This window comes from Alosa alosa, chromosome 8 (assembly GCF_017589495.1).
Source record: "Alosa alosa isolate M-15738 ecotype Scorff River chromosome 8, AALO_Geno_1.1, whole genome shotgun sequence".
Lineage (NCBI taxonomy): Eukaryota > Metazoa > Chordata > Actinopteri > Clupeiformes > Clupeidae > Alosa > Alosa alosa.
Genome location: NC_063196.1, coordinates 24,969,287 through 24,995,510, shown reverse-complemented (window position 1 = coordinate 24,995,510; position 26,224 = coordinate 24,969,287). Strand labels below are relative to the sequence as shown.

General features: G+C 43.4%; 1 protein-coding gene across 1 annotated transcript; it reads right to left on the bottom strand.

Annotated features, from left to right (window-relative positions):
- Window positions 1-52: 52 nt before the first annotated feature.
- mia3 (MIA SH3 domain ER export factor 3) lies at window positions 53-26,224 on the bottom strand. Its single transcript, XM_048249685.1, has 37 exons — window positions 25,665-26,224; window positions 25,243-25,350; window positions 24,683-24,769; window positions 24,218-24,300; window positions 23,408-23,695; window positions 22,455-22,621; window positions 21,884-22,083; window positions 21,482-21,612; window positions 20,987-21,203; window positions 18,626-18,759; window positions 18,299-18,385; window positions 16,683-18,192; window positions 15,020-15,676; window positions 14,420-14,719; window positions 14,190-14,332; window positions 8,749-8,880; window positions 8,632-8,653; window positions 8,452-8,540; window positions 8,279-8,356; window positions 8,087-8,197; window positions 7,909-7,980; window positions 7,706-7,810; window positions 7,475-7,597; window positions 6,508-6,607; window positions 6,343-6,398; window positions 6,140-6,230; window positions 5,900-6,038; window positions 5,310-5,472; window positions 5,183-5,218; window positions 4,926-4,993; window positions 4,705-4,796; window positions 4,035-4,148; window positions 2,922-2,990; window positions 2,758-2,798; window positions 2,558-2,617; window positions 1,709-2,030; window positions 53-1,578 (listed from the first exon to the last, which is right to left on the bottom strand). The coding sequence occupies exons 1-37, from the start codon at window positions 26,170-26,172 to the stop codon at window positions 1,424-1,426; spliced, it is 6,858 nt and encodes a 2,285-aa protein (XP_048105642.1). The 5' UTR covers window positions 26,173-26,224; the 3' UTR covers window positions 53-1,423.

Here is a 26,224-nt window from a genome sequence, read left to right as displayed (position 1 = left end):
CAAAACCGATATGTGTTACAGCAGAGCTCGCTACTGTTACACTTATTTACAATGCATTTGAAATGTTCCGTCTTTATTTAAAGGTAAAAATACATTATTCTTAGTTTCCCTTATTCCTGAATTACCAAAAAGATAGCAACTGGAGCCTTCACAGGTTGTTATATTTTAATGTACAAAAATCTGTTCTATAAAAACACCCCCACTCAGCACACTCCAAAGAAATAACTCGCATGCTGAAATGCTTCTGTATTACCCACGTGGGCACAGCCACCTCCAGATCAGTAAAACTACCAACACTTGCTGACTGTGTACCTGAGTTGCTGCACATTTGATGAAGCACTAACACAAGACGTTTGTTTCCTCGGCTGATTATGTGAAAGAGAACAATAGAGCAAATGTGTTTGCACAGGTGATTTGAATAATTTTATATACATCTACAGTCAAGGCAATATACAGGTATTTGTCAATATGACAGCATGTTGGTCTTCTCTCTTCGGAAAGAAATGACAGGAGCATTATAAAATCTCAACACAACAAAAATCTAAAACGAACATAAGCTGGCCATTAAATCAACATTGCAGATGCAAACATGTATATACTGTTTTGAATTTGCACTTTGATTGGAGCAGAAAATGCCGGTTTGAATTAAACTTTATATTAAAAACAGACTATGTCTACATAAACAGAGGATTGTGTGTGGTACCTCGCATTACTTTATAACTTAGAAATCAATGGACATATCAAAACTTGCATTTCATCACCACCAGATCTACACAGGGCACCTTGAAGTTTTTCACGTTTAAGCTTGAGGCTGGGGCAAGTGGACGATGCATAAAGTACAGCCTGGATCGAATATAGTCTTTTTGTCCCTGTAATATCTAAGCATTTCCACAGGAAACCATATTTGTGAAAAAGAAAACAAAAAAAACAAAAGAAAACTCACTTACTTTCAATGTGTCCTATGTCCTTAAAACCTCAAAAGAAAAGAAAACGTAGGCATAAATTTAAAAATGTGTTATTGCACAATAGGCCACACTGAAGTAGCTGTCCACTCGTGCCATCATCCAGAGTGTTGCAAGTTTTAGAAATCCAAAACCACAGAGCTAGATCTGCCTTTTCATGATGCTTTAATTAAGTAAGTAATTTTTATGGGGTTTTGTGGTATGCTTAAGTCTGTTCTGAAACTAGACTTTCAAATCCAGCAGCGATGGGGCTGCTGGCTCGTGGTCAAGGGCCGGTCAAGGGTCGAGAACCATAGAGGCGGAATCCTGCTGGCCAGGAGCCTGCTGGGAGAAGTTGTCCGTTTTAGCGCTGCTGTCCAAGCGAACATCTCCCTGGCTGTTCCTGATCTCAGGAGGAACGTAGCCATGGCCCGGGGGAGGGCCGCGGAAGTCCCGCTCGCCGTGTGGAGGCAGCGGCGGCATCATGCCGGGATGCGGCATTGCACCAGGAGGCATGGCTCCGAGGGTGGGGGCAACATGGCTCCGGGCGATGGGTGGCGTGGTGGGTAGGGGTAGTCTGGTCCATAAGCAGGTCCCATGGGTGGATAGTCGCGCATCGGTGGAGTAGGGCCTCGCACTAGAGAGAGAGAGAGAGAGAGAGAGAGAGAGAGAGAGAGAGAGAGACCCATGTAAGGCCTTCCTCATGATTAAGCCAACGCAGAACTTGCACTTAATGGCCACACACACACACACACACACACACTTACTGAAAGGTGGAGGAAGAGGTCCGTAGGGAGGTCCAGACATGGGACCAGGTCTGGGTCCATAACCAGGTGGTCCGAAATGTGGATCCGAAAGAGGTGGTGGTGGTCCGAAGCGTGGTTCATGACCCATGGGTGCAGGGGACTTCATGGGCGGATGCCCATTGGGTCTCATCATAGGAGGAGGCAAGCCGTTGGGTGGGGCAGGCCCCATGGGAGGGCGTCCGCCTGGAGGAGGTGGCCCATGGACCTTTGGAGGCATGATGGGACCAGGGGAGTCCCTTATCGGAGACACAAGCAAGGACCCTGGGCCCTGAGACCTGGAGATCTGTAACAAACACACATACACAGATCGTTGACAATGAGAATTCAGATCCAGGGCTTCACACTGCTGTAGCCTTCTCATGGGTCCGTGCCAATTCAACACCATTTAGACATGCAGACAACGTGAGAGAAACACACCATGTAGCCCATCAGTGAGTAGAGTTAGACCTTCCCCATACAAAATCACAGTGACACCCAGTCAGTCTAGACAGTGATCTTTAAAAAAAGTAAGATTTCAACAAAGCCTCAGCCCCCACAAGCCTTTAAGTCTTTGAGCACTTGCTTGTACAATTCAGGGGGCCAGAGGCTTTAATGAACAGATAGAAAGGGTGTGTGTTCGTCACGATTGCACAAGGGGAGTAAAAAGAATCTGTGGAACACCGTCTAGCCATCAGCCTTAGACGCATGAAGCCAACCTTCGCCGATTTTATGTGGGTGCCGTGCACACCAGCCAGCCCACCCACCCACCCACACACACACACACACACCTCCACACAGATTGCGCCCCTTGGTCCAGCCCTTCATACTCACTGCATCGGGTGTCTCTGTGGAGGCCTCGGCCTCAGCCTCTACTGGCACTGGGGCTGTTTGCTACAGGCCAAACAGCCCCCAAGGAAACAACAGGAAAGATACGCATGACTGAGTGAGCGCCCAGACTGTTTACCAAAACACAAACCAGCCCCCCTTCCAAGACCTGTCACTGACATAACTATCAGGAAACCAGTACTCACCGATCCATCAGTCGGAGACGAGGTGCGTGGAGCATACATGTCTGCAGAGAGAAAACGGGGACTTTTAGAAGGTGACGCAGGATGTGACATCACTGCTTAACATAGTAACAATGTCCATGTGATGACAGGATGGGAATAGGAAACAGGAGTGATGGGATACGCACCATGTCGAGGAGGCGGCGCGTAGCCGTGGTCGGCATAACGTCCGTGAGGATCAGAGGGGGGTCGAGGTCCTGGTAGAGAAATTTAATTTAGGATTCATGTCTTTCCGGCACAAGCCAATAACATGTTCCTTGTTTTGACTTGGGTGGCACAATTTTACCATGTCACATGCATGCACACACACACACACACAGTTAAACAGACGGCACATGCACGCATCGCTAATCCCAGAAGAGACAGAACAGAAAAGCAAAGACAGGCATCAGATGTGGACGGAGAGACTGACGAAGACAGGAAGTAAGTAGAGGATAGGCCTCTCCAACCCGCTGTCATTGGTACAGAATTATAAGGAAGAGAAAGGGGACAGGGAGAAAGAAGGGACAAAAAGGGCACACAAGGAAGGAATGGCCCAGGTTCATACAATGCAACGTCACGAAAACATGCATGCGCAACTAAGAGGCAGAAAGCAGCATAGAACAGCACAGAGCAGTGCTGTCCATGAAAAGAATAAAATGAGTTGAAAATGAGTGAAATGAGTGAAAACTGCACCAATTTGAAATCACGATAGTTAGTGTTAGTTGAATGTTCAATGATTCAATGATATTTGATTCAATGATAGTTGAATGTTCAATATCCCTAACGGAATGCATGTCTTCGCCAAAAAATGACAAAATACGATGTTATATTAATAATGCAAATGAACGGCAAACTCTGAAATATAGTCTGAAATGAGATGTTATTATCATTAAGACAACAGGGGTATGCAAAAAATTCCAATTGTAGCTTACAGCAGCCGACTATTTAGGTTAAGTTTATAACGTTGTGGACGGCCACCAAGCGTCTTCTGCCCCACGGCTGCGCGCGCATCTAGTTTTGTTGGTAAACGGGAAACCCGTGTATACCGCCTCAAGTGAAAGTTGAGTAGAGAACAGAAGGGAATGAATCCTGGGAGGAATCAACAGGAAAGTGGGACAGTGGAGGTAATGAAGGGACAGAATATGGAAGAGGTGCAGCAGGAGTGACATCGTCGTGGGAAAAGGGAGGCAAGGAGGGCCGGAAGAGAGTGGAGGACTGAGGGGTCGGTGCCAAGACTCCACCGCGAGGACGGAACTCACCTAGGGGCTCGCTCCGTCTTCCCACTGGGGCGGAGGGGGGGCGGCCGGGGCCATCGATCATTGGAGGGGGGGAGGGGGCACCCCCACTTACGGGAGAGGGCCCGTACGAGTCTCCTGTTTGAACCAGATTAATCATGCAATTCAACTGCCAAACGCAACAAACACACACACACACCTTGCTACTCGTAATGCCACTCCACACCATGCCAAAGTTTTGATTAAACGTGTGTGATAAAAAGAGGCAGGGAACACAAATGCAAGTACACAAAGCCCATTTACCTGGTTCGTTCTCTGCACTATCAACTAAAAACAATAACAATAATCAACTAGATTGCAACATGACATGTTTTTGCTACACCCAGGAGTGTAGCAAACAAACATCTCATACAATACAGCCATGAAAGGGTGCAAAGTAGTGCAATCAAAACACTTGAATCAAACATATCTTTACTAATGCAAAGCTTTATGAACCTCTGCATATAGAAATTGAGAATGTGTCATCATGGCAGTCTCCCATTGGTGAACACAAAGCATTTTGGGGATCCGCGGCAATCCATGCCCATGAAAACCAATGTAAACTGCCAAACGTATCCATAATCTTGGTCACGTGTCTTAGCAATCTCTATTCATATGTGCGTGTGTATGTCTCTTGCAGGCACATGAATCTTACCTCCTCTCCTCAGCGCGTGATCAGCATGGACAGAGGCGGGCTTTGGTAGGCTCCTGTACTTCTCATGGATCTTCTCCTCCGTAACTTGCAGACTGCGTTGAAATTTGGCATTTAGTTAGGTCAGCCAAGCAGGGTGCTTCTCAGATGACCATATCACATCTCTAACACAGACACACTTATACACACACACACACACACACACACACGGGGGGGGTACTCACCTCTGGCGGAGGCGAGCCGACTCACGTTTCTCCTCAGTCAGAGCTCGTTCAGCTGCTCGAGCGGCCAACTGTAGGCCCAAAAAGAGAGCCATTTCAGTACACAGGAAAGAAACAAAACCAAACACACTGTTCTCCTGGCATAAAATCACTCATAGGTAAAGGATAATCTCTATGGTTTCTCACAAGAGTTCTAGTTTGAACTGGTTCCAACATATCAATGAACTTATCAAATTGAGCATCATTTCCTACATTCTTACCCAGTTGTCATGGGACTTCTTCTCGAGTGAGGCAATCTGTGGTTAGGAAGAAGACAATTTACATGTAAGTGAATCTTACTAGGATCTAACTAATTTAGAAAACAGTTGACCAGAACCAAGAGCTAACCAGATTCTTGTTGAACCGCTCCGTTTTCTCCATCTCCTCCTCAATCTCCTGGATGCGTCGCTTGTGGATCTCCACTTCCTCTGCTGCTTTGAGAGTCTTTTTGTCGACCTCGGACAGCTTGCTCTCCTTCTCCTTCCTGTCGAGCTCCTCCCGAGTCAACTTCCTGAGAGACGAGAGACGCGCAAGCTTAACACTACACAACACTGAAGAACGTAACCCTACAACACCATTCAATCCCACTGCTTCAATTGGTCAAAAATGCTCAACATTTTCCAAGAGTATGCTACACTGATACTGATGAGCGCCATGTTAAACGAAGACCAACTCAAACCTACACTCTGCACTTATCTAACATAAAGCAAATGGAGTCAATAGCTCCATTGCTTAACTGTAGCAGCAGAAATAGGAAAATGTGCCACTTCGGTCACTGTCGGTCAGGCTTGTGCAAAATTCCAGAATTGAATTGAAACTGGCTTTTACATTCCAATTCAATTCTTGAATTTCACTTGCATTTCAATTGAGGTAGCAAACAGGAAGCAGAATTGCAATTCGAATTGTGCACAACCCTGCTGTGTGGTGGTTTAACTCACTGGTGCAAAGCGCTCTCCTTCTGCTGGTACATCTCACTCATGATCTCGAGCTTCTGCTCCAGGGTCTTGTGCTGGTTCTCCAGCTGGCTCTTGTCACTCTCCAGCTCAGAACGGTCGTGTTCAAGCTTCTGGACTTGTTCTGGAGGGACAGTTGAGAACACAACACAGAGAACAGTATTGTCAGTGTCAATAATGGACTTAAATTCTAAGATGTTCTAACGTGTGCAGTTAAGCATTTACCCTCAAGATTCTGCCTGATCTTCTCTTCCTCGAGCAGCTTAGCCATGAAGCGGTTTCGCTCATCCTCAATAACAGAGAGAGTGGCTTTGACCTGCACATGTTGTAAATTTAGAATATTAGCACAACAATCATAAACTGCCTTGGAGAGTAAAGTATTCAAAAATGATGCTCTGCTACAATGCTAGCAAAGACTTGGCGCTTACCCTTGAGACATCCATCATCTGTTTGATATGAGCCCTCATTGTCTCATTCCTCTTGGCTGAAAATAAATCATGGCAATTGAAATTATGCTGACACAACAATTATGGCTGGTATTGTTTACACTGCATAGTAATGCAGTAATAGTGGTTCACGGCAAAGCAACCTACCAGCGGTGGTATCGCCATTCGCCAAACCCTTGTCACCATGAGAATCGTCAGCCTCGAGAGCCTCCAGAGATCTCAGCTCAGCAATACAGTCAGTCATAATCTACGCAAGGCAGTACAGGAGAACAGGTTATTTCACATATGCCATCACTGTTGTAGGAGACAGTCTCTAGCTGTACCCCTAATAGCACCATTAGTTCTGGATGAAAACTAGCATTAGCATTAGCGTCAACCCATGGTGTAAAGAAGCATTAGCGCCAGCATGGGAACCAGCCCTCCACTAATCACTGCCGTTTTCTCCCAGGGGCTTTGCTTCCCTTGTTTTCTCCAAAAACGGCTGTCATTTCAATTAAGACATTTTGTTTAATCATTTAACAGTTCTGTTCATTCTTCTGTGCCATCATCTCTCTCTTGTTTCTCTTAGTATTTTACAATTAATGAAACAGCACGCCCATATATGTTATGTGGTGAATGATTATATGGTGAAAATGAGTATTCCACCCCAAGGAAGCCAGCCTGAGTTGGCAGCCTTATCGCTAGGCAATGTGAAAAAAAACTAATAAAAAAGAATGATCAACCATTCAGATAAAACTATAGTTCAGTTGCAATCAACCAGCACTCTAAGAGGGGCAGCATGTTATCAGTGTCCATCTTGTGTTGTGTTGAGTTCACTATTAGCAACAGTCATAGATGGTGGAGATTAGGAGTTTTAAGTTACCACTTCCGCTTTAAAGTAAAACTGACTGCAGAACGGCAACACAAGCTGCGTGGGCTACGATGGGGAAGAGGTTTTATGACTTTCAACAAAGAACATTTCGAAATGTGTATTGAGAAAGAGAGCGACAGAGAGAGAGCGTGTCACTGTTGCAAATGTTGCCCACTAACCCCGAGACTGAGAAATATCAGCTCTTGCAGAGAGGGCAAAGGATACATCTACTTTAGCTTAACATTGGGAAGCAATCCCACTTACATCAATCTCGTTTTCCTTATGTGCCAGAGCATCTTCCAGTTCTTTCTGGGTTCTCTGGAAGACCCTGATCTTCTCATTCAGGTCTTTGTGCTTCTCTTCCCATTCCTTGAGGTCCCGTTGCAGCTACAAAGATGGAAGGAAAAGCCAGTGAGACACACACACACAAGGAAAATAGGAAACTATAGCAAACTATCTGCAGAAAAGGCACTCTGCCGTCTACAGTCAACTTACAGAGTTCTTCAGCTCTTTTAATTTGTTATTTTCTTTCTCAGAGGCCTTCATCTCTGCTTTCAAGGCATCCTCTCGGAGCTTTGACTCGTCCATGAGAATCTGGACCTAAAAGCACATACACAATTATTGAAAAACTGGATAACACACAAGTCACAGTAAAACACTTTAGGCAGGTGAACAGAGTGGGCAGTTGTGAGACAAACCTTTGCCAGCTCTTTCTGGTACGACGTGATGCTCTGCTGCAGTGACTCCACTGTCTGGTTGGACTTTGAAAGCTGTTGTTGTTTGATGAGAGGGACAAAGGGAGCATTCAGCATGTGCTGCACAGTTACAGGTTGCAGAAAGTCTCGCTTTGGAGCGTTTGGACACAGACAGACTTACCGTGTCCTTCATGCCCTGCATCCTCCTTTGCTCAGCATCCAGCGTCTGGTCCTGCGTCTTCATTTTCTCTGTCAAGACTTTTTGTTGTTCATTCACTTCTTTCAACATTTTCTGAAAGGGATATCAAAATCTGATGTTATAAATGACCCCTCAACTTAATGACATCATTATTAGTACTACTGTTGTTGTTACCTTTAACTCTTTATTTTCCTGCAGTAATGATTTTTGGGATTTTTCAGAATCCTTTAGACGTTTTTCCCATTCTATTGCCTAGAAAGAGAGAATCACCGGCATGAATAAAGAAAATACTGAATGACAATGATGTATTAGCTTGCAGAGGGGGAAAGAACCATTTTACGACATACCTGCTTTTTCAATTCAGCCATTTTGATCGCGGTCTCAGATTTTTCATTAAACATTTTCTTTATTCTTTCTGACAGTTGTTTTTCTGTTACTGGAGTGGCAAGATGTAACAAACAAATAAATATAAGCATAAAAAGAAAATCAGAGCCACAATATCATTGACAAGTGGAGGCAAAACTCACTTTGGTATCTTCTGCTTCTTACCTACAAAACAAACACGGAACACACATTAACATCAAACAACAAAACACCACATATTTTTAAATGAAGTATACATAACCAGTTTAAAGACTCATTACAGCAAGAATGGTCTTCCAGAAAAACGCAATAAGCGTGAGAATTCCCACTGCCACTGTGACCAGTACAGGCTCCCAGGGAAGTCCGTGGAAATTTGGGCCTGGCCTCCACTCCTCGGGCAGGGTAGCTACAAGCTGGGTTGACAAAAAGGACACATACACCTTCAGGATTGGTTACAATTCATACGATGAGATCAGCAACATTTCCTCTAATCAGCCCTGAAGCAAAGATGAATTAAATAACTGCAAAGCTGAGCTTTCCACCAACCCCCCCCCCCCCCCTCCCCACCCAAACACACCTGCCTCTAAACCAGTGGTCTCCAACACGGTGCCCGCGGGATGGCTATGAGGCGCCCCCAGCGCACCTTCTAAAAATAGCCAACAGGTCGCCTGCAGATCACGCTCTAAAAACACGCTCCATTGTGAAGTTAATAGATATTTAAGTCTAGACCAGAACCATTTTAAGAATGTATGTAGCCATACATCTGTAACATTAAATTGATATTGGTGATACCTTACAAATTGTAGCCGTGTTACATTTTAGCCTTTGGCTCCAAATCCGTTTCCCATTCAATCTTTAAACAACAACGGAAGCGGAGCGCATTCATGCTGCTCGCACGCATAGACAGTAAAGGGGGAAAAAACTTGCTCGTCTGGTGTAGCCAATGGAAACATATCTTTGCAAAAGTTCTGTGGCCATTCCATGTTTGTCAAATACAGTTCTTGCATGATTGTTCAAGGACTGAAAAACAATTGCTTTAGCTCACAGGCCTTTTCTCCTCCATAGGCTACTGCCGTATAATAGCGCTGAAAATTTTGCATGACTGAGCAGGACTGCATGACCTTTTTTGTCAGATCATGGAGAGATTTCAGGTGTGCAATAACTTTAAAAGGAGTTTTCATATGTTAGGGTGGTATGGGCGATTACTATTGAAATGTTAAAACCGAATTGTCCACTGAAATCAGGACTTAAACAACCCCTGAATTCATAATGGTGGGTGGGTATAAATTGGGTACAAATTGTAACCCAAATTATTAATTGCACAAAAATATTGTTTTTTTTTGTTAAAAAAAAAAAATTGGATTAGATTCCCCATGCAAACTTTGAAATGAACAAACTGAACAAAAATGTTGGTAGTGTTGCATAGGCTATTGATATTAAAGTTGAAAATACAGTTGCTTAATATATAAAGACTTATAGGCCTACACAATATTGATAATTTAAAAGTAAAATTCACATAGGCCTATAGGAGGACTACCCTCGCAAAAAAGGGGTGAGGGTATGTTTGTTTCAAATGAGTAGCCCTCCATATGATTTTGGGTCTTCAGGTAGCCCTCATTCCCAAAAAAGTTGGAGACCCCTGCTCTAAACCTTTCAAAACGCTTGAGCTGATAAAACCCTGTTCCACAACTCTGTCTCTTCAAACTGGACTTTTACCCCTGCATGTTTGCAAGGGTACATGCAACAGGAATGCACTATAGGCCACCAACCAACAATATTAGTAACTGTGGATTAGACCCTGTAGCCTGAGCCTTGTTACCGCGGGCTTCATCATACTTGTACAGGATTTAGTGTGCACCATATTGCACCACAAAAACCCTGTCTCACCGAGCTATATAAAGAGGAAAGTAAATACACCAGCCTTTGAAGGATTACAAAATAACAAACACAGATAATACACTCACCAAGCTGTTTCTGGTGTTCTTAGATAACACAGAATGCATGCTCCACGGGATGAGGAAATTGAAAACGTAACTTACCGTTAGCTAACGTTAAATGAGAATGGGCTAAGAATTTGCGATCAGAGTTTGCAACATCAGACGCCATTGTCCGTCGGCCATTGTACAGTTAAATGAAATAATTCGGCATCTAATTCTGCAATATCAACAAAGCAACCCAATTCATTAACTAACGTTAGCAACTGAGCAGAGCACTAGTCTCATGTTTTCACTTAGCTAGCTAAATTACAGCTTGTTAACCCTGTAGGAGAGGGTAGCTAACTTGGTCAAACTAACAGACACCGCATTACACCTACTCCTACAATTAACGTGAACGATACCGGTAATATAACACCAAAACGTAGCTTATTGTTAATCGGTAGCAAGGGCATACTTACATCTTTCAGTCCTGATAGAAATACCACGTAAAATGCTGCCAACTCTTCCAGTCCAGGTAAAAGAGAGGCAACACTTCCCTCCACAGCCATAGCTAACGTTCCCGTTATCCGATGTGGCAGCTAAACTCAGCAACTTAGACTATCAGCTTGCTACCATAAGCAAAATCGTTTTGACACTGCCAAATGTTGAAGTTAATTTCCTTCCCCTACCAGTATTGCGGTACAATGCGGAGAATACTGTACATCTGATGCCAAATATTTGCAAAAGCCGAAAGACGTTAACGTCAGCTACCAAGCTAACAGCAAAATGTCAAACTAGCATGTTAGCCAGCAAGCTACAAAACAACACATCAGACTCTAACACCAGGCTATCAAAATCATCTATATACTTGAATTTAGCTGTATACTTCTAGTAATACAATGATCATTTCCGTTGAGTGTCAGTCAATAAGCGAATGTTCTGATGTGACAAACAACAGTGCTGCAACTGGATACACTGAACTTCAGCCTACTCTCTTGAACACGTCAACAATCTTTAACCCCGCTTTAACCTCACTAGCCTTTCACGTCACATAACGCGCGACAGGGACTTTGCTGCCTATGGATTAAAAATAGTATTCAAAGTAGCCTCAAATTCCAATGACGGTGTGCACAGTATGAGCATAGTATAATTTATTTCCATTGAGTAGGCAGTGTATTTTCATTCATAACATCAAAGCCATCACAGCACATTAAACTACTACAGCTGATAATATACACAGGGCAATTTTGCCAATATTGTGGGGAAATTTCCTGACTATTATAATTCTGCCATGTTTCCATTGATACTGTTCAACGTTATTCTTTCTTCCTGATGCCCTTTAATCATCAGTAGGCAAACGATCATGACCATCCAATCAGAACACAAGCAACCAGACATAGCACAAAAAGTAGCCATATATTTTTTCACACAAACATATGGGTATTTGTGGGCGTTTGAGGGCGTTTTTGGGAGATTACCAGATACACCATGCTTTTGGAGGTGCAAACAAACGCTGCATCGCCATGGAGATCACATAATAAGTATAAGTATATACACTTTTTTGATCCCGTGAGGGAAATTTGGTCTCTGCATTTAACCCAATCGGTGAATTAGTGAAACACAAACAGCACACAGTGAACACACAGTGAGGTGAAGCACACACTAATCCCGCGCAGTGAGCTACAATGGCAGCTTCGAGGGAGCAGTGGACGGGTTAGGTGCCTTGCTCAAGGGCACTTCAGCCGCGACCCACTGGTCGGGGCTCGAACCGGCAACCCTCCGGTTACAAGTCCAGAGTGCTAACCAGTGGGCCACGGCTGAAGTGTATTAACGTTTTTCATGTGACGTATTCTAGGTTCTATAGCTTTGTTTACATCCAGCTGGTAGGCAAGGGACAAGTTGAACCCATTGAACATCGTTGTCTGCAGCTGCCTCTCAGTAGGCTACATTTCTGTATTTCAGCAATGTCAACATTTCAGGCATCAATAAAGGTGATGATGAAACGTTATCCCATTGTTCAATATTTGATAGCCTGTCACAGGAACGTTGTTTCGCTAAAATCGCCCTGATTTGGTGCATTGATCTGTATCGGAGAACCTGCATGTAGCCTAATGGTAGCCTAACTTTTTTTTTCTCTGTTCAAAACTCGGTTTACCTAAGACGATAGCCTTTCTTAGGCGATAGCCTTTCTTAGAAGCTGTGAAATTTGACCAGAAAGGAACATGTCTTCCTTCTGAAAGCTGACACAAAATCAAACAATATTTGATCATTTAACTTCAACTGAACAGCTTACAGGTTTTGGTAGGCAGTAGACTTTAAAACGGTAGCCTAGAAGCTACTGGTATAGCCAGCGTCAGTCAGCATCATAACATTAATGGCGTTAGTCATGAATCCTGTAACATATTATATCATATAACAGCGATGGCTTATTCCAAGACGATCTGCATGGATATATAACCACCCAGAAAAACTCAGAATGTGAGTGATAAAGTTCAATAATTGTGTGAAACTTTTTATTAGTTATCCATTGCAGCATCGCCTATATTAGGCTGTTATGCTAGCTCAGCCTTTAAATATGTTGTTATTTTGGTCATGTGGACTTGATTAAACGGGTAAAGATAATTCATAAACTGCTTATTTCTTACATGACTGAAGCAGTAGCCTAGGTTCAACAGTAGTGTTTGAGGTTGCTGTGTTAAGTTGTTGTGTGTGATCGCTAAACTATTAGGATCAAATCAGTTTATTTTGACATACGGGAGTTAGCCTAAGTGACCTGTAACGTTAGCCTATAGCACAAAAGCCTATTCTGTTTTCATTTATTAGCATTTGTTGTGATTATATAATCAAATGACACACATGATAACTTGAAATAGAAGGACAGAAGATAGGTGATTGATGTCCACAAGCACGTATTTCACGAGACAAATTAGAACAAACTGTTCCGGTAAAAATAATCTTGCCATGTTTAAAATGCTGCACTTTTTCCCTTCATAGCCTGTCTCTGGCAATTCATTTTTGGATGACTGTAGATAGTTGTATTTTAGCCTACGTCTTCGTAGACAGTAGGCTACACCATTAGGCTATCTTGAGAATAAAAGACTTCACAGCTGCTAACGATCATCCTCCACAACCACGAGGATAGGTAGGCTAAACGGTTGTTCGTTGCCTTTTTGCTTCTTATTGTAAAACCAACTGTTAGGGCCTACACAAGTGGTCGGCATCCCGGTCAATATTTGATATTAAAATTTCAATTTTGAAGCTATTTGTAACTATGTGTAGCCTATGCAACCCGACTGTTGTAGGCTTGCCTACCACTCTCTGCAGTGCCTTGCCTACCATTCTTGCCTACCACTCTAGTTGTAAACAAACGGTCACATGACATTATGACGTAGGTGCAAAACCTTAATACACGGTTAATGCCCATAATAATGAGGTGCCTCAAGGATTATAAATGTATTTTGTCGTGTTTAGTTGTATAATGAAAGCTTTTATAGCCATCCACGCATGTTCACTTCTGGCTCCTTGGCTATGAATTTGGTAACTATAGTGGAATATTTGACGTCTTTAGAACACTATCGGAGGTGTCAAATGTTGAGTTACTCGTCTAAATTTTTGACGTTAATCACTCCAATGATGTATTGCTATTGTCTATCCAAAGTAAAATGCCTTTTTCGAAGTTAACTGAGGGTCAAATCAACCAAAACTCTGATTGTTTGTACCTCCAAGTGGTGTGTGACGTAGGTCTGTGACGCGAGTTTGTGTGAAAAAATATCATCAAGAAACCACAAACCATGAATTTCACTCACCATTTCGGCATACTGTCCAATATACTGCCAATATTGGGAAATAAACTGTAGAGTGCTCCGCATTTCAGCAAAAACTGACGTGGAACTGGTATCACTTTTAGGTCCGTCTTCATGGAAATCTGAAACGTGGCGGTCAATTGAACCTACAAATGTTTGCACAGAAACAGCTATTTAACCTACATTTTAACCAGAAGCAACATCATACAATTTCAAAGGGTCTAGTCACCAACCTGAGGGCGGACGTTCCACCTCCCATGGTACGCCAAATTCCACATCCAAAGGATTTTCCAAAATAGCCTGTGGACCTATCTGGATTTCGTCTGGTTCCTTGGGGCTTGCCTGGCTGTCTTTGTTTCTATGGCCCCCATCCTCCTCAATGTCCAAGTCTGGACTGTGAGGGAGGTTGCCATGGGTGCTTGGTTCTGATGTGTGTTGGTGTTCCACTTTACCAATGTCATTGGGTTCATCAGGTTCCGTCAGAGTGAAGTTGTTCACAGAGTCTTCCACAACCTCGTGCAGATCTGCTTCCTCTGCAAAACAAACACACTCACAATCAGCTGGTGACATTTATACACTTATGATACTGTTCATATGCATGCAGACAGATGCATGCTTGCACCCCCCCCCACCCCAAACACACATACATACATACATGCATGCATGCATGCATGCACAAACACACACACACGTACACAATAACACACTCCTAACCTTTGACACATTGGACATGGTTCATTTTTAGGATACACAGGAATTATAAAATGAAAATGAAAATAAATGTGTAACGTCAGTAGCAGGACGGTTAATATCTTTATGTGTATATATCTAACCTGTGACAGGTTCATGCTTAGCGACCAGCGGCACACTGTCGCTCACTGTGGAGTACTTCTGTCTCAAAGTGAATGCCAGCTCCTGGAAGTCATCCAAAATGGCAGCCTCTTCGTCAAACATGCTAGCTTCCATCTCCTTCTGGTTTCTGTGTTCTCGGCTGTCCAACATCTTTTCGATCTCGTCCAGGATGGAGGTCTCAGAAGCCTCAAGAATAGCCTCTAGGGTCCTCTCAATGTCCTCGCTGCTGTCTGTCGGAGATAACCTGACAGACTTCAGCTCCTGCTCGAGATCCTGAAACATGGCCTCAATCCGGATCAAGTGTTTCAAACTTAGAAATTTCTGGAAACGTTCCATTTCTTGGTCTTTGAAGTGGTCCCTGATCAGAGTTAATCTGAGAACACGGTCACTGTATTCTGGCTCATTTGGAACAGTAGTGGAACTCTCAGGATCTGTAGTGTCAGTTATGTTTTCTGCATCAATCATACTACTTGATGATTCATCACTGATTATGTTTTCTGCATCACTACTACTTGATGATTCATCAGTGGATGGTACTTCTGTAGTTCTGGCGTCCGGCTCTACAGGGCTGGGAGCCGGTGGTGACAGCACAGCGTCTGGCACGGCTTCAGCTTCCACAGCCTCGCGGGTCAAGTCCCCTTGCATGCATGCATGCATGCATGCATGCATGCATGCATGCATGCATGCATGCATGCATGCATGCATGCATGCATGCATGCATGCATGCATGCATGCATGCATGCATGCATGCATGCATGCATGCATGCATGCATGCATGCATGCATGCATGCATGCATGCATGCATGCATGCATGCATGCATGCATGCATGCATGCATGCATGCATGCATGCATGCATGCATGCATGCATGCATGCATGCATGCATGCATGCATGCATGCATGCATGCATGCATGCATGCATGCATGCATGCATGCATGCATGCATGCATGCATGCATGCATGCATGCATGCATGCATGCATGCATGCATGCATGCATGCATGCATGCATGCATGCATGCATGCATGCATGCATGCATGCATGCATGCATGCATGCATGCATGCATGCATGCATGCATGCATGCATGCATGCATGCATGCATGCATGCATGCATGCATGCATGCATGCATGCATGCATGCATGCATGCATGCATGCATGCATGCATGCATGCATGCATGCATGCATGCATGCATGCATGCATGCATGCATGCATGCATGCATGCATGCATGCATGCATGCATGCATGCATGCATGCATGCATGCATGCATGCATGCATGCATGCATGCATGCATGCATGCATGCATGCATGCATGCATGCATGCATGCATGCATGCATGCATGCATGCATGCATGCATGCATGCATGCATGCATGCATGCATGCATGCATGCATGCATGCATGCATGCATGCATGCATGCATGCATGCATGCATGCATGCATGCATGCATGCATGCATGCATGCATGCATGCATGCATGCATGCATGCATGCATGCATGCATGCATGCATGCATGCATGCATGCATGCATGCATGCATGCATGCATGCATGCATGCATGCATGCATGCATGCATGCATGCATGCATGCATGCATGCATGCATGCATGCATGCATGCATGCATGCATGCATGCATGCATGCATCCCCTTTCTCACCTTCCTCCTGTGTGTCGGCAAAGTTTGACAGCATAGCGTTCTCATCTTCAAGTAATTCTTCATGATACGGATCTTCTTCCAGATCTTTTGGTTCCTCTTTGTCTTCAGTTTGGAGATGTGTAGGTTCAGTGGCCCAAGAATCAACAATACCAGTTAATTCCTTTTTAGCCGTGGCTATCTGCTCTATGGTTTCGCTGTCGTATTTGAGCTCTGTAATTTTATCTTCAGATTGGTGATGTGCAGGTTCAGTTGCCCAAGAATCAACAACACCTGTTAATTCCTTTTTAGCCGTGGCTATCTGCTCTGTGATTTCGCTGTCATATTTGAGCTCTGTAATTTGATTAGAACTTTTAGCCTCTCCTGAACCCTCTGAAGGTACATCCTTGGGCTGCTCAGGTGACTGAGTGGGGCCAGTTGTCTCATCGTCTTCCATTTCATCATCTTGAGAAAATGGTCCCTCTTCCCCAAAAAGGGATTCACCACCTTCTTCAAAGATCAAGTCATCATTCAGTGGTTTTTCATCTCCTGGTTTATCTGGCTTGGGGACTTCAGCATCAACCAGAGATCGATCTTTTGGTTCCGCTTCATTTTCAGATGGGTGGTGTACATGCTTAATGCCCCTAGAATCAACAATACCTGTTAACTCTTTTTTAGCCTTGGTTAACTGTTCAATGATTTTTCGTTTTACCTCTGTAACCTTATCCTGATCAGAACTTTTAGCCTCTGTTGAATTCTCTGAAGGTGCCTCACTGGGCTGCATAGGTGATTGAATGAATGCAGTTTTCTCATCTTCTTCCAATTTATCATCATCTTGAGAAGACGGTGCCTCCTCAGTCAACTGATCAAGTGAGTCTTCCCCAAAAATGGATTCACCTCCTTCTTCAAAGATCAAGTCATCGTCCAATGGTTCAGCATCACCTGGAACATCGGGGTTAGGATCCTCTGGATCAAGTGGAGAACCATCTTTTGGTTCCCTTTCATCCTCAAATAACTGGTGTACATGCTCAGTGCTCCAAGAATCAACAATACCATTTAACTCCTTTTTCGCTTTGGCTATCTGTTCAGTGCTTTCTATGTCTGGTTTCAGCACTGTAACCTTATCAGAACTTTCAGCCTCTGCTGAATTCTCTGAGTGAACATCGGTATAATCCTTTGGGTTCTCTTCCTCGTCCTGCTCTGCCATAGATGTTTCAGATGTATTGGCCGCCTCATCATCTGAAAAAGACGTGTCGCTGGGACCCAGTGACAGTTCCTCCGGATCAGGCTCCCTCAGAAAGTGCTCACTTTCCTCCTCCACGATGTCACCCCGGTCTCTCTCTGGTGGCGTGTCATCTTGAGATGACACCACTTCTTCTGTTACTGTCGGTGTGTCTTCGATTTCAGTAGATTCAACAGATGCATCTTCACTCGCCGCTTGCGACTCAGAATAGCTCAACAACTGGTCTATATTGTAACTTTCAAACTTATCCAGGCCAGAATCAAAACAAACAAAATCCGTTTCCTAGAATAAGAGAGGTCAGAATGTTACAAATAGTTGCCATGCACACAGAAAATGCAACACAACTGAAAACTGAAAGCATTTGAGCACATTGCATCATCCACCATACCTCAGCAGAAACTTCTATTTCCTTTTCAGTGTATATGTGGTTAATGGTGAGCAGCTCCTTAGGGAAATAGCCAAAACGACTACCCACCTATGGAACACAAAATCCAGATATATGAGAAGAAAACACAACCATGTTCTTAGACATATCAACCCTGACTAGTGGTATTGATAACTTTTTAAGTAATTTTTATTAACACAAATTCAACATCGACTGTGGAGAGCAATACCAATTTAGCTAAAACATAATGCATTGCAAAACTCTGCGAAAGGCATTTGAAACAGCAAAACTTTGCAACAAGCTAAGAGGTAATGATTAACTTATACTTACACTTCCTGCCCACACATCCGACCTCTGTCCTGAGAGTTTATAGTACACATATATTGTCTCCCCCTTTTTGAAAGATAGGAACCTACAGTCCGGTCCGGAAAAGTCATTTGAGGCTTTCCCCCGACATAGAAGCACTGAAGAAAGAAAACAGTCGGAGGTTGACACAATAATGTTCCAGATCACTGACGAAAATTAACCATCCAGTGAAAGGTAAGTAACATCTTGATGACAACTTGTTTATGGTTATGGGATTTTGCAGACTCCTTATGTCTCTGTAAACTAACGTTAAGGCCAACGCCGCATCAAGTGAAAATGACAACGTATTCATCAAATACATCTGTGCAAACTGGAGGCAACGACACCTAAATGAAAACATAACTACATTTTCCCTGTTGAAGGATGTCTTGAGAGCGACATACTTTCTAGAAGGCCTTTGCTTCTTGGAGCATGATGGTAACGACCCCACCAGCATGTACCGTGCCGGACAGTAACCTCAGGTTTATGGACTTAGTCGGGAATGAAACAATATTTAGACGTCGGGTTATATACATCTACTCAAACGACTAGCTAACGCTGTGAAACATGGTAACCTTAGCCAACATGCTACTTTGTTACCCAACTACTCTGTCAACTAAGCCCGTTTGCCCTCCTGGTTTTGCCTAGGACACATCACAGGTGAGCCGCGTGTGTAAATAGCAACGTCAGCTACCTGAACCACGGCGAAAAATTAAGCTTATCTGGCTAACGTAACAGCAGAGCTTGCAACAGCTAATGTTAGTTAGCAAGCATGCTAACGAAATAGCTTGCGAACTTCCAAGTGTCCCTGCTAGCTAACGAGCGACTACGACATTGGATTCCAAATAAATGTTAACGTTTTGTCACGGTCTCTTTTTTACACAACTAGCGTTATTACTGTGGTGAAAGTGCATATCAGCTGTAATACCCACAAGTCAAAAGTTATTCGGTAACCTGACCTAGAAGGGCTCATCTAGAACTAGGATAAGATAAGGTGGGGGGGATAACGTTGGCTAGATTTCCAACCGGTGATGTTTTGGATTCCAAAGTTTACGGCACGCGACAGGAAATACTCACTACTGCATTCGTCGTCGGCACATCGTTTGAAGTCCGAAAACCTTCTATCAAGACTGACATGTGAAATAAATATTAGGAATAAAATAAAGGAAAATAACTGTGAAACGACTGTAGCCATAGTGGTTGGCTTGACTATGGCTGGATTCTGCCTGAGCATGGGCAGATCTAGTCGACACGTCAGCAAATCCGCATAACTAGCGGATAGTATGCAGGATGTTCCTGGAGCGTGGAATCAAATAACAAAAACGTACAGATCATTTAAAGTGGTACTACCATGATATTACACTAATCGTTCACTGTAATAATGTCCGCTTCTTGGCTTTATTATTGTCCCTGAGAAATAAATAAAGTTTTCTGAATAGCAATGAATTTACTTTTGAGTTTAATTTTCTATTTTACATCATGCCTGAAGGTGGATATTACAGATTGAATTGTATAGTTAAACATATTTTTCAAAAGGCATTATGTATTTGTCTATCCCAACTTTGTAGCCTACTTCAGATGCTGTTGTCCTGCCCTGTTGCTATAGTGACTCCAATATTTTAACAAGTATGCCACAACAATCAACACCCCAGCACCATGATAACAGTCCAAGACCATCCATATTCTGCCTAATTCCCCATCGGATAGGCTATTCAAAATTATGAATAAACGTTTTGTTTATTGATACTGCAGATCATTTCCAATCAATGCATACAGTCAATTTCTATTCTTTACCATGTGGTTCAGTGATATAACAGGCCTTCAGGACCTTATCAATACCAATATATAGGCTAAGTGTCTAGATGAGTGTTTCCCAAACTTTTTTCCTTGAAGGCCCCCTTGCTTGTGTCTAAGACAAGCCAGGGCCCCCTACCCAAACACCTACCCGCATACACACACAAAAAGAATAAAGTGATTAATTACAAACGTATAAGTTTAGAGGTCAGAGGTAATAAATAGCTACATGAATTGAAATGTGAAACAAAATTATATTTTCATTTGGATTATACAGAATTTGGATTATCCATTTGGGTGTGTTGGGATTTTATACATTTAATGTGCGCAAATATCATTTTGGTAACCTTACGACCTCAGCCCAGGCAGCATTGTGCGGACCCCCTGCAATCTCTGGCGACCCCTAGTGGGGTCTGTGGACCTCAGGTTGGAAACCACTGGTCTAGATAACCAGAGTAGTAAGGAGCTTTGCAGTTTAGCAGGTTATGGTGTAGCTTCATTCCTGTCATGCCAATCAAAAGGTGAATGTGAATCCAGACACTGTAAACATACCACTGCTGGAGCCAGTGGGCTTGATCCGCTGCTTGCTTAGGGCCACTGGGGACGAGCGACTGAGGTACTCCACACTGCTGCTGTGCACTGGGGAGAAACGCACAGGCACCTGCAGGGACGACCCCTGGGCCGCAAGGCCCTTGTGCACTGAGCAATCAAACACACTCTGTAACAGAGGCGGATGCTGCAGATGAGAGAGGTGGAAGGATGAGTTCACCTGGGAGAGGACAGTTAGTTGGAGAGGTTGAGTGAGAGAGAGAGAGAGAAACAAAGAGTGGTGGAAGAGAAAAAAAGAAAGCAAAAGTAGCAGGAGCTCAAAGGAGGAAAAGGTCATGGGATTTTCATATTTTCCATTCTGTCTGAACGGCAATCTGAAAGGTTCCCACAAGCCTTATCTTTTTTTAAACATCTATCAAGGTTTATCCATCAACAGCCATTTCCAGAACCATAACCAGTCCATAAACATACTGGCAGCAGTGTGACATGTAGACTCACTGGGGAGGGGTTGCATATCTCAAAGTGCTTCTCCTGGGAGCAGTCAAAAGCCACAGTCCCAAACTCCAGCAGCCTAGAGCTCTCCTTCTCCCCTGGGGCGCTTGTCTCTAGGTAAGTGTTCCGGAACATCGCTAGAGAGAAAAGATCCACACAAATTACGCAAAACAAACCATATGCATGTTGTTGATTCAAGGTCCAATGGTCTCACTCCACAGATAGGGGTGAGACCATCTTGATTGCCACGAAGCTGTGAGTTATTGTTTAGTATGTTTTTGATAGCAACGAGATTTACACTGTGTCTACAATGTAATAATAAGAGTTGTGACAATTCATGAGAAGAAATATAAAACACACACAAGTGTAATAACGTAAGATTTTGCTCGATTGAACTGAGTGACTTACACATGCCCTGTAAGAGCATAGAGCAGCTCTTTTCTCCCTGGTCCCCAAAGGCACAGCTGGCCTTCAACTGGTACACGCACACCTCTAGGGGGCGCAAGAGAACCGTGACTTGAGCCTCCTCACCTGGGGCCAGAACTCCACTCTCTGAAGAGAGCTGAACCGGGATGCCCAGTTCCCAATGTGCACCTGTACGCAACTCACTGGTAGAGAGAGAGAGAGAGAGAGAGAGAGAGAGAGGGAGGAAGGACAGAAAGCTATTTAAACCTCAGAACACACACAAAACAAGGCTACACAAGGGAGGGGTGTTGTGTCATTACACAGGAAAAATTTAATTTGAAATAAAAAAAAAATATTTTTTTTTTTCATGACGTGACAAAATAGTATGTTTTAACAGGACAGCAGGTATACGGGTAAGGGGATGTATTCAACTACTGCTTTTCTCATAATTCTGTAGACCTGTAATCATAAGTGAGAGAGGAAACACTTTTATCTGCAGTATACTAGCTATTGCTGAGCCCACTAATGTTCCAGTTATTTCCTCAACACCCTATTGAGAGTCATCTCTTCATACCTGGCATCATGGAAGGTAAAGGTGGTCTGGCCGCCGTGGTGGGCAGCACAAGAGGGCAGCTGCACTCGCTCAGTAAGCTCATGGACGAAACTGGGTACGGTGGCCTGGAGGGATACCTGGAATGTGTCCTCTTTCCCCTGGAACTCAGTTGTGTCCAGGTACTTATACTGACAAAGAGATGAATGCAAAGAATATAAAATCAACACCAATACTATGTGCGCTACAATGTCTCTGCACATCCTTAATATGACTTAGGGCTGTATTTTGCACCCTGGCGCATGGCGTAAAACTCGTTTTCCACCCGTGCAAAGTTTAATTCCTTATTTTGTATGTTTATTTTTTTAAACAATGCGCCCAGAGGTGTGACAATTAACAACTTAGGGAGTGGCTTAGCGCATTGTCTAAAAATCGCTATTGTACACCTGGTCAGAAGTCTATGGCGAGTTGTTTATTTGTTATTTTAAGAGCGCATTGTCAACAGTCATATTGGCAGGTGCACAACGCACCATCCTTCTATCCTCCATGAACGCACACCAGCGCACGTCAATGCAAAATATTACAAATTGCACGATTACAATGGGAAACAAAATTAGAATAAAGATATTACGAAATACTGTACATCTCATGATGAGTAGTTATTCACCATCATTTGCAAATTGGTAATGACGGTTAAAAGTGATAAGGGGAGAGGCGAGAGACACGTATGGAGCACAGCTGAAGACGCACTGTCACAAGAAATAAGCAACTCCTCTGCAGGATAAATTATTTTTTATTCAGTCATTTGAGCAATATTAGGGTAAGTGCGCAACTGCCAACACTCATGTATCTTATCCATGTTAAAATAAATAACAATTATAATTTCATAAAATCTAATTATTAATGATAAAGGTAATGGTAAATAATAATGATAAATTCTGTCTTATCACCCATAAACCCTTGCAGAAGAACCTCACCCGCTCAGGTGGCCTGAAGGAGACAGGCAAGGACAAAGATGTCCCTGGGCTGAGGGTGATGACCTGGGGAAGGAGCGCGTTGAAGGACTCGGTGACGGTGGCCTGGAAGGGCCACTTCTGCAGCTTGCTGTCCACGTTGTTCCAGGGGAGGGTCTTGGTGAAATCCCCGCCCAGTTCCCTGCTCTCCCACACGGGCTGTGCCCAAGTGTCCCCTCCAAGGAAGCAGCTACGCTGGGACAAGCTCCAACTCTGCAGCTCAGCGGAGCTCTGGTGGGTGGAGGCCTGCTGCTACAGAGACACACACACACACACACACACACACACACACACACACACACACACACACACACACACACACAGATGAATACACAAGACACACACACCCACACACACACACGTACACGTACACACACAAACACACAGATGAATAAACAAGACACATACACACACACACACACACACACACACACACAGATGAATACACAAGACACACAGCATCATTCTCCTTTTACCTGACTTACTATGTGTTCTTAAATCCTAAAATAAAGATATCTGAACTGAAATAAATATGGGGATAGTGCTGATGGTGATTTTAATGTCTTGTAATACCCACTGAATGTGATGACAACCAAATGAAATTCACAACTAAAGTCTGAATAGAAAGATCTATAAAACTGACTTTTTGATATTTCTGTCATAGCTCTCCTATACTATTGTACACTTGTGCCAAAACTTATATCATATATATATATATATATATATATATATATATATCCAGCAGGCCAATGTGTTAGGCCTACAAAACTTTACCTTGTCTTGCTTTCCATAGTTGGTTGCTATAGGCAAGCTCAAGGTGGGATTCATTGGGTCTACCAATATGTCAGTCAGCATTGCTGTGGAATGAACAAATGGAGCTGAGAATTACATTCTAATACAACTTGCTTGTGTGACAGTCAACATCTCACATGCAACACAAAAAGCAGAAAACTACTAGAACTGAAATGTACTGAAAAGTTTTACTGAAGTATATGTATAAATATATATGTATTATAAACATATTATTATTATTATTAGTAGTAGTAGTAGTAGTAGTAGTATATTATGTGTGTTTATGTCCCTGCTAACAATGATGACTCAAACAGACACCTTCAATCTACCCACAAGTCTTGATTTGTTATAATGATAAGTGACTGGATTGAGCCTAATACTCAATACTCAACAGGTTCAGTGACAGGCTACAAAAAACCTTACTGGTCACATACACTAGGTACTTACCACTACAAGGTGTGACTGGACACTGTTGAATTGGCAGAGTTGCCAAGGCAAAAATCTCCTCTTTTGCAACAGTGGTGAGAGATGTTCCTGAAGAGCACATCACCAGTGGACCAGCATCAGACGGGGATTGCAATACATTCAGTGAACTTCAGGTACATATTTGGGCAATACAGAACTAGAGAGAGGAAGGAATTATCCAGGTCCTTGCTAGGCTAGCTACTTTGACCAAAAATATCCAAATATCTAGTGCGTCCAGATACTTTAAAAAAACAAAAAACAATTAGGGGCCTCCTTACAGATGGCCACAAATTATGTTGTTCATGGGGATAGGCTGATAATCCTAGACCCCATTTGTAAAGATGGTGGAGGCCTACTATGATGCTAATTGGCTAAAGCTAACTCTTCAAATCCTTACCCCCTGGTTTTAAGGTACAAGCCCAGGCCTAAAAGTTGGAGCAAAGAGCTACAGTGGAAGCCTTTTAAGAAATGTGTGTTTCACATTGAAAGTACATGGCTTTAGGGGAGAGAATAAAGATAGTTCATGTAGTTTAACCACTTACCATAAGCCAGATATTGCTCTTGTGGGAGTACAGCCAAAGCAAAGCTGTCTTTCCTTGCCATTCTCAGTCCAATGTCAAAGCTAAGTATAAAAGATGTTTCTGCAGAGCCTCATAGAAGAAAACAAGACAAAACATATGAAATGTTACCATCATGGTAATACCGGTATAAGAAAAAGGGATTTGATGGATTTACTACACAGGATCGCTACTAAACACATCATATTGTCCCAAACCTTGCTCCTGATTTATGGTCAATGAAACTCATAATCTCATCAAGCTCATTTACTAACATCCTTCAATATCCAGTTTGAATATTCTAGCATTGTTACTTTAATTCTGCTGCCTGAGGTAGTTCCATTAAACAAGCGACATTAGAATGTTTTGTAGTGACAACAACAAATGAACAGCCCTGTTGCACTTACTGCACTGTGGAGCAGGTGGTCTGAACGATGTATCTGAGACATGAGGCGGTGGTGTTAACCGCGGCTCAAGAGGCATGGGTCCACGGAGCAACATGGATCCATTTGTTCTCATCAAGAGAGGAGACAGGCCGTTGTGTGGGGCAGGTCTAATGGAAGGCTGTTTGACCTGAGGAGGTTTTCTGAAGCCCTCAGTAGACATCATTGGAGCTTGGGAGTCCCTCATCCTGTGTCCATTAGCTTTCATCAAGTGAGGAGGCAGGCCGTTGTGTGGGGCAGGTCTAATGGACGGCTGTTTGAATGGAGGAGGTTGTCCGAGGCCCTCAGTAGACATCATTGGAGCTTGGAAGTCCCTCATCCTGTGTCCATTAGCTTTCATCAAGTGAGGAGGCAGGCCGTTGTGTGGGGCAGGTCTAATGGACGGCTGTTTGACCTGAGGAGGTTTTCTGAAGCCCTCAGTAGACATCATTGGAGCTTGGGAGTCCCTCATCCTGTGTCCATTAGCTTTCATCAAGTGAGGATGCAGGCCGTTGTGTGGGGCAGGTCTAATGGACGGCTGTTTG

What these genes read in the sequence shown, in the direction of transcription:
- mia3 (XM_048249685.1), bottom strand. Translation starts at nt 26,172, where the DNA reads ATGAAAGCTAATGGACACAGGATGAGGGACTCCCAAGCTCCAATGATG. An exon ending in ATAAGGAAAACGAGATTGAT is followed by an intron (nt 6,608 to 7,474) that starts GTAAGTGGGATT and finishes TGCCTTGCGTAG; the next exon opens with ATTATGACTGACTGTATTGC. An exon ending in AAGGAGAGCGCTTTGCACCA is followed by an intron (nt 5,473 to 5,899) that starts GTGAGTTAAACC and finishes CTCGTCTCTCAG; the next exon opens with GAAGTTGACTCGGGAGGAGC.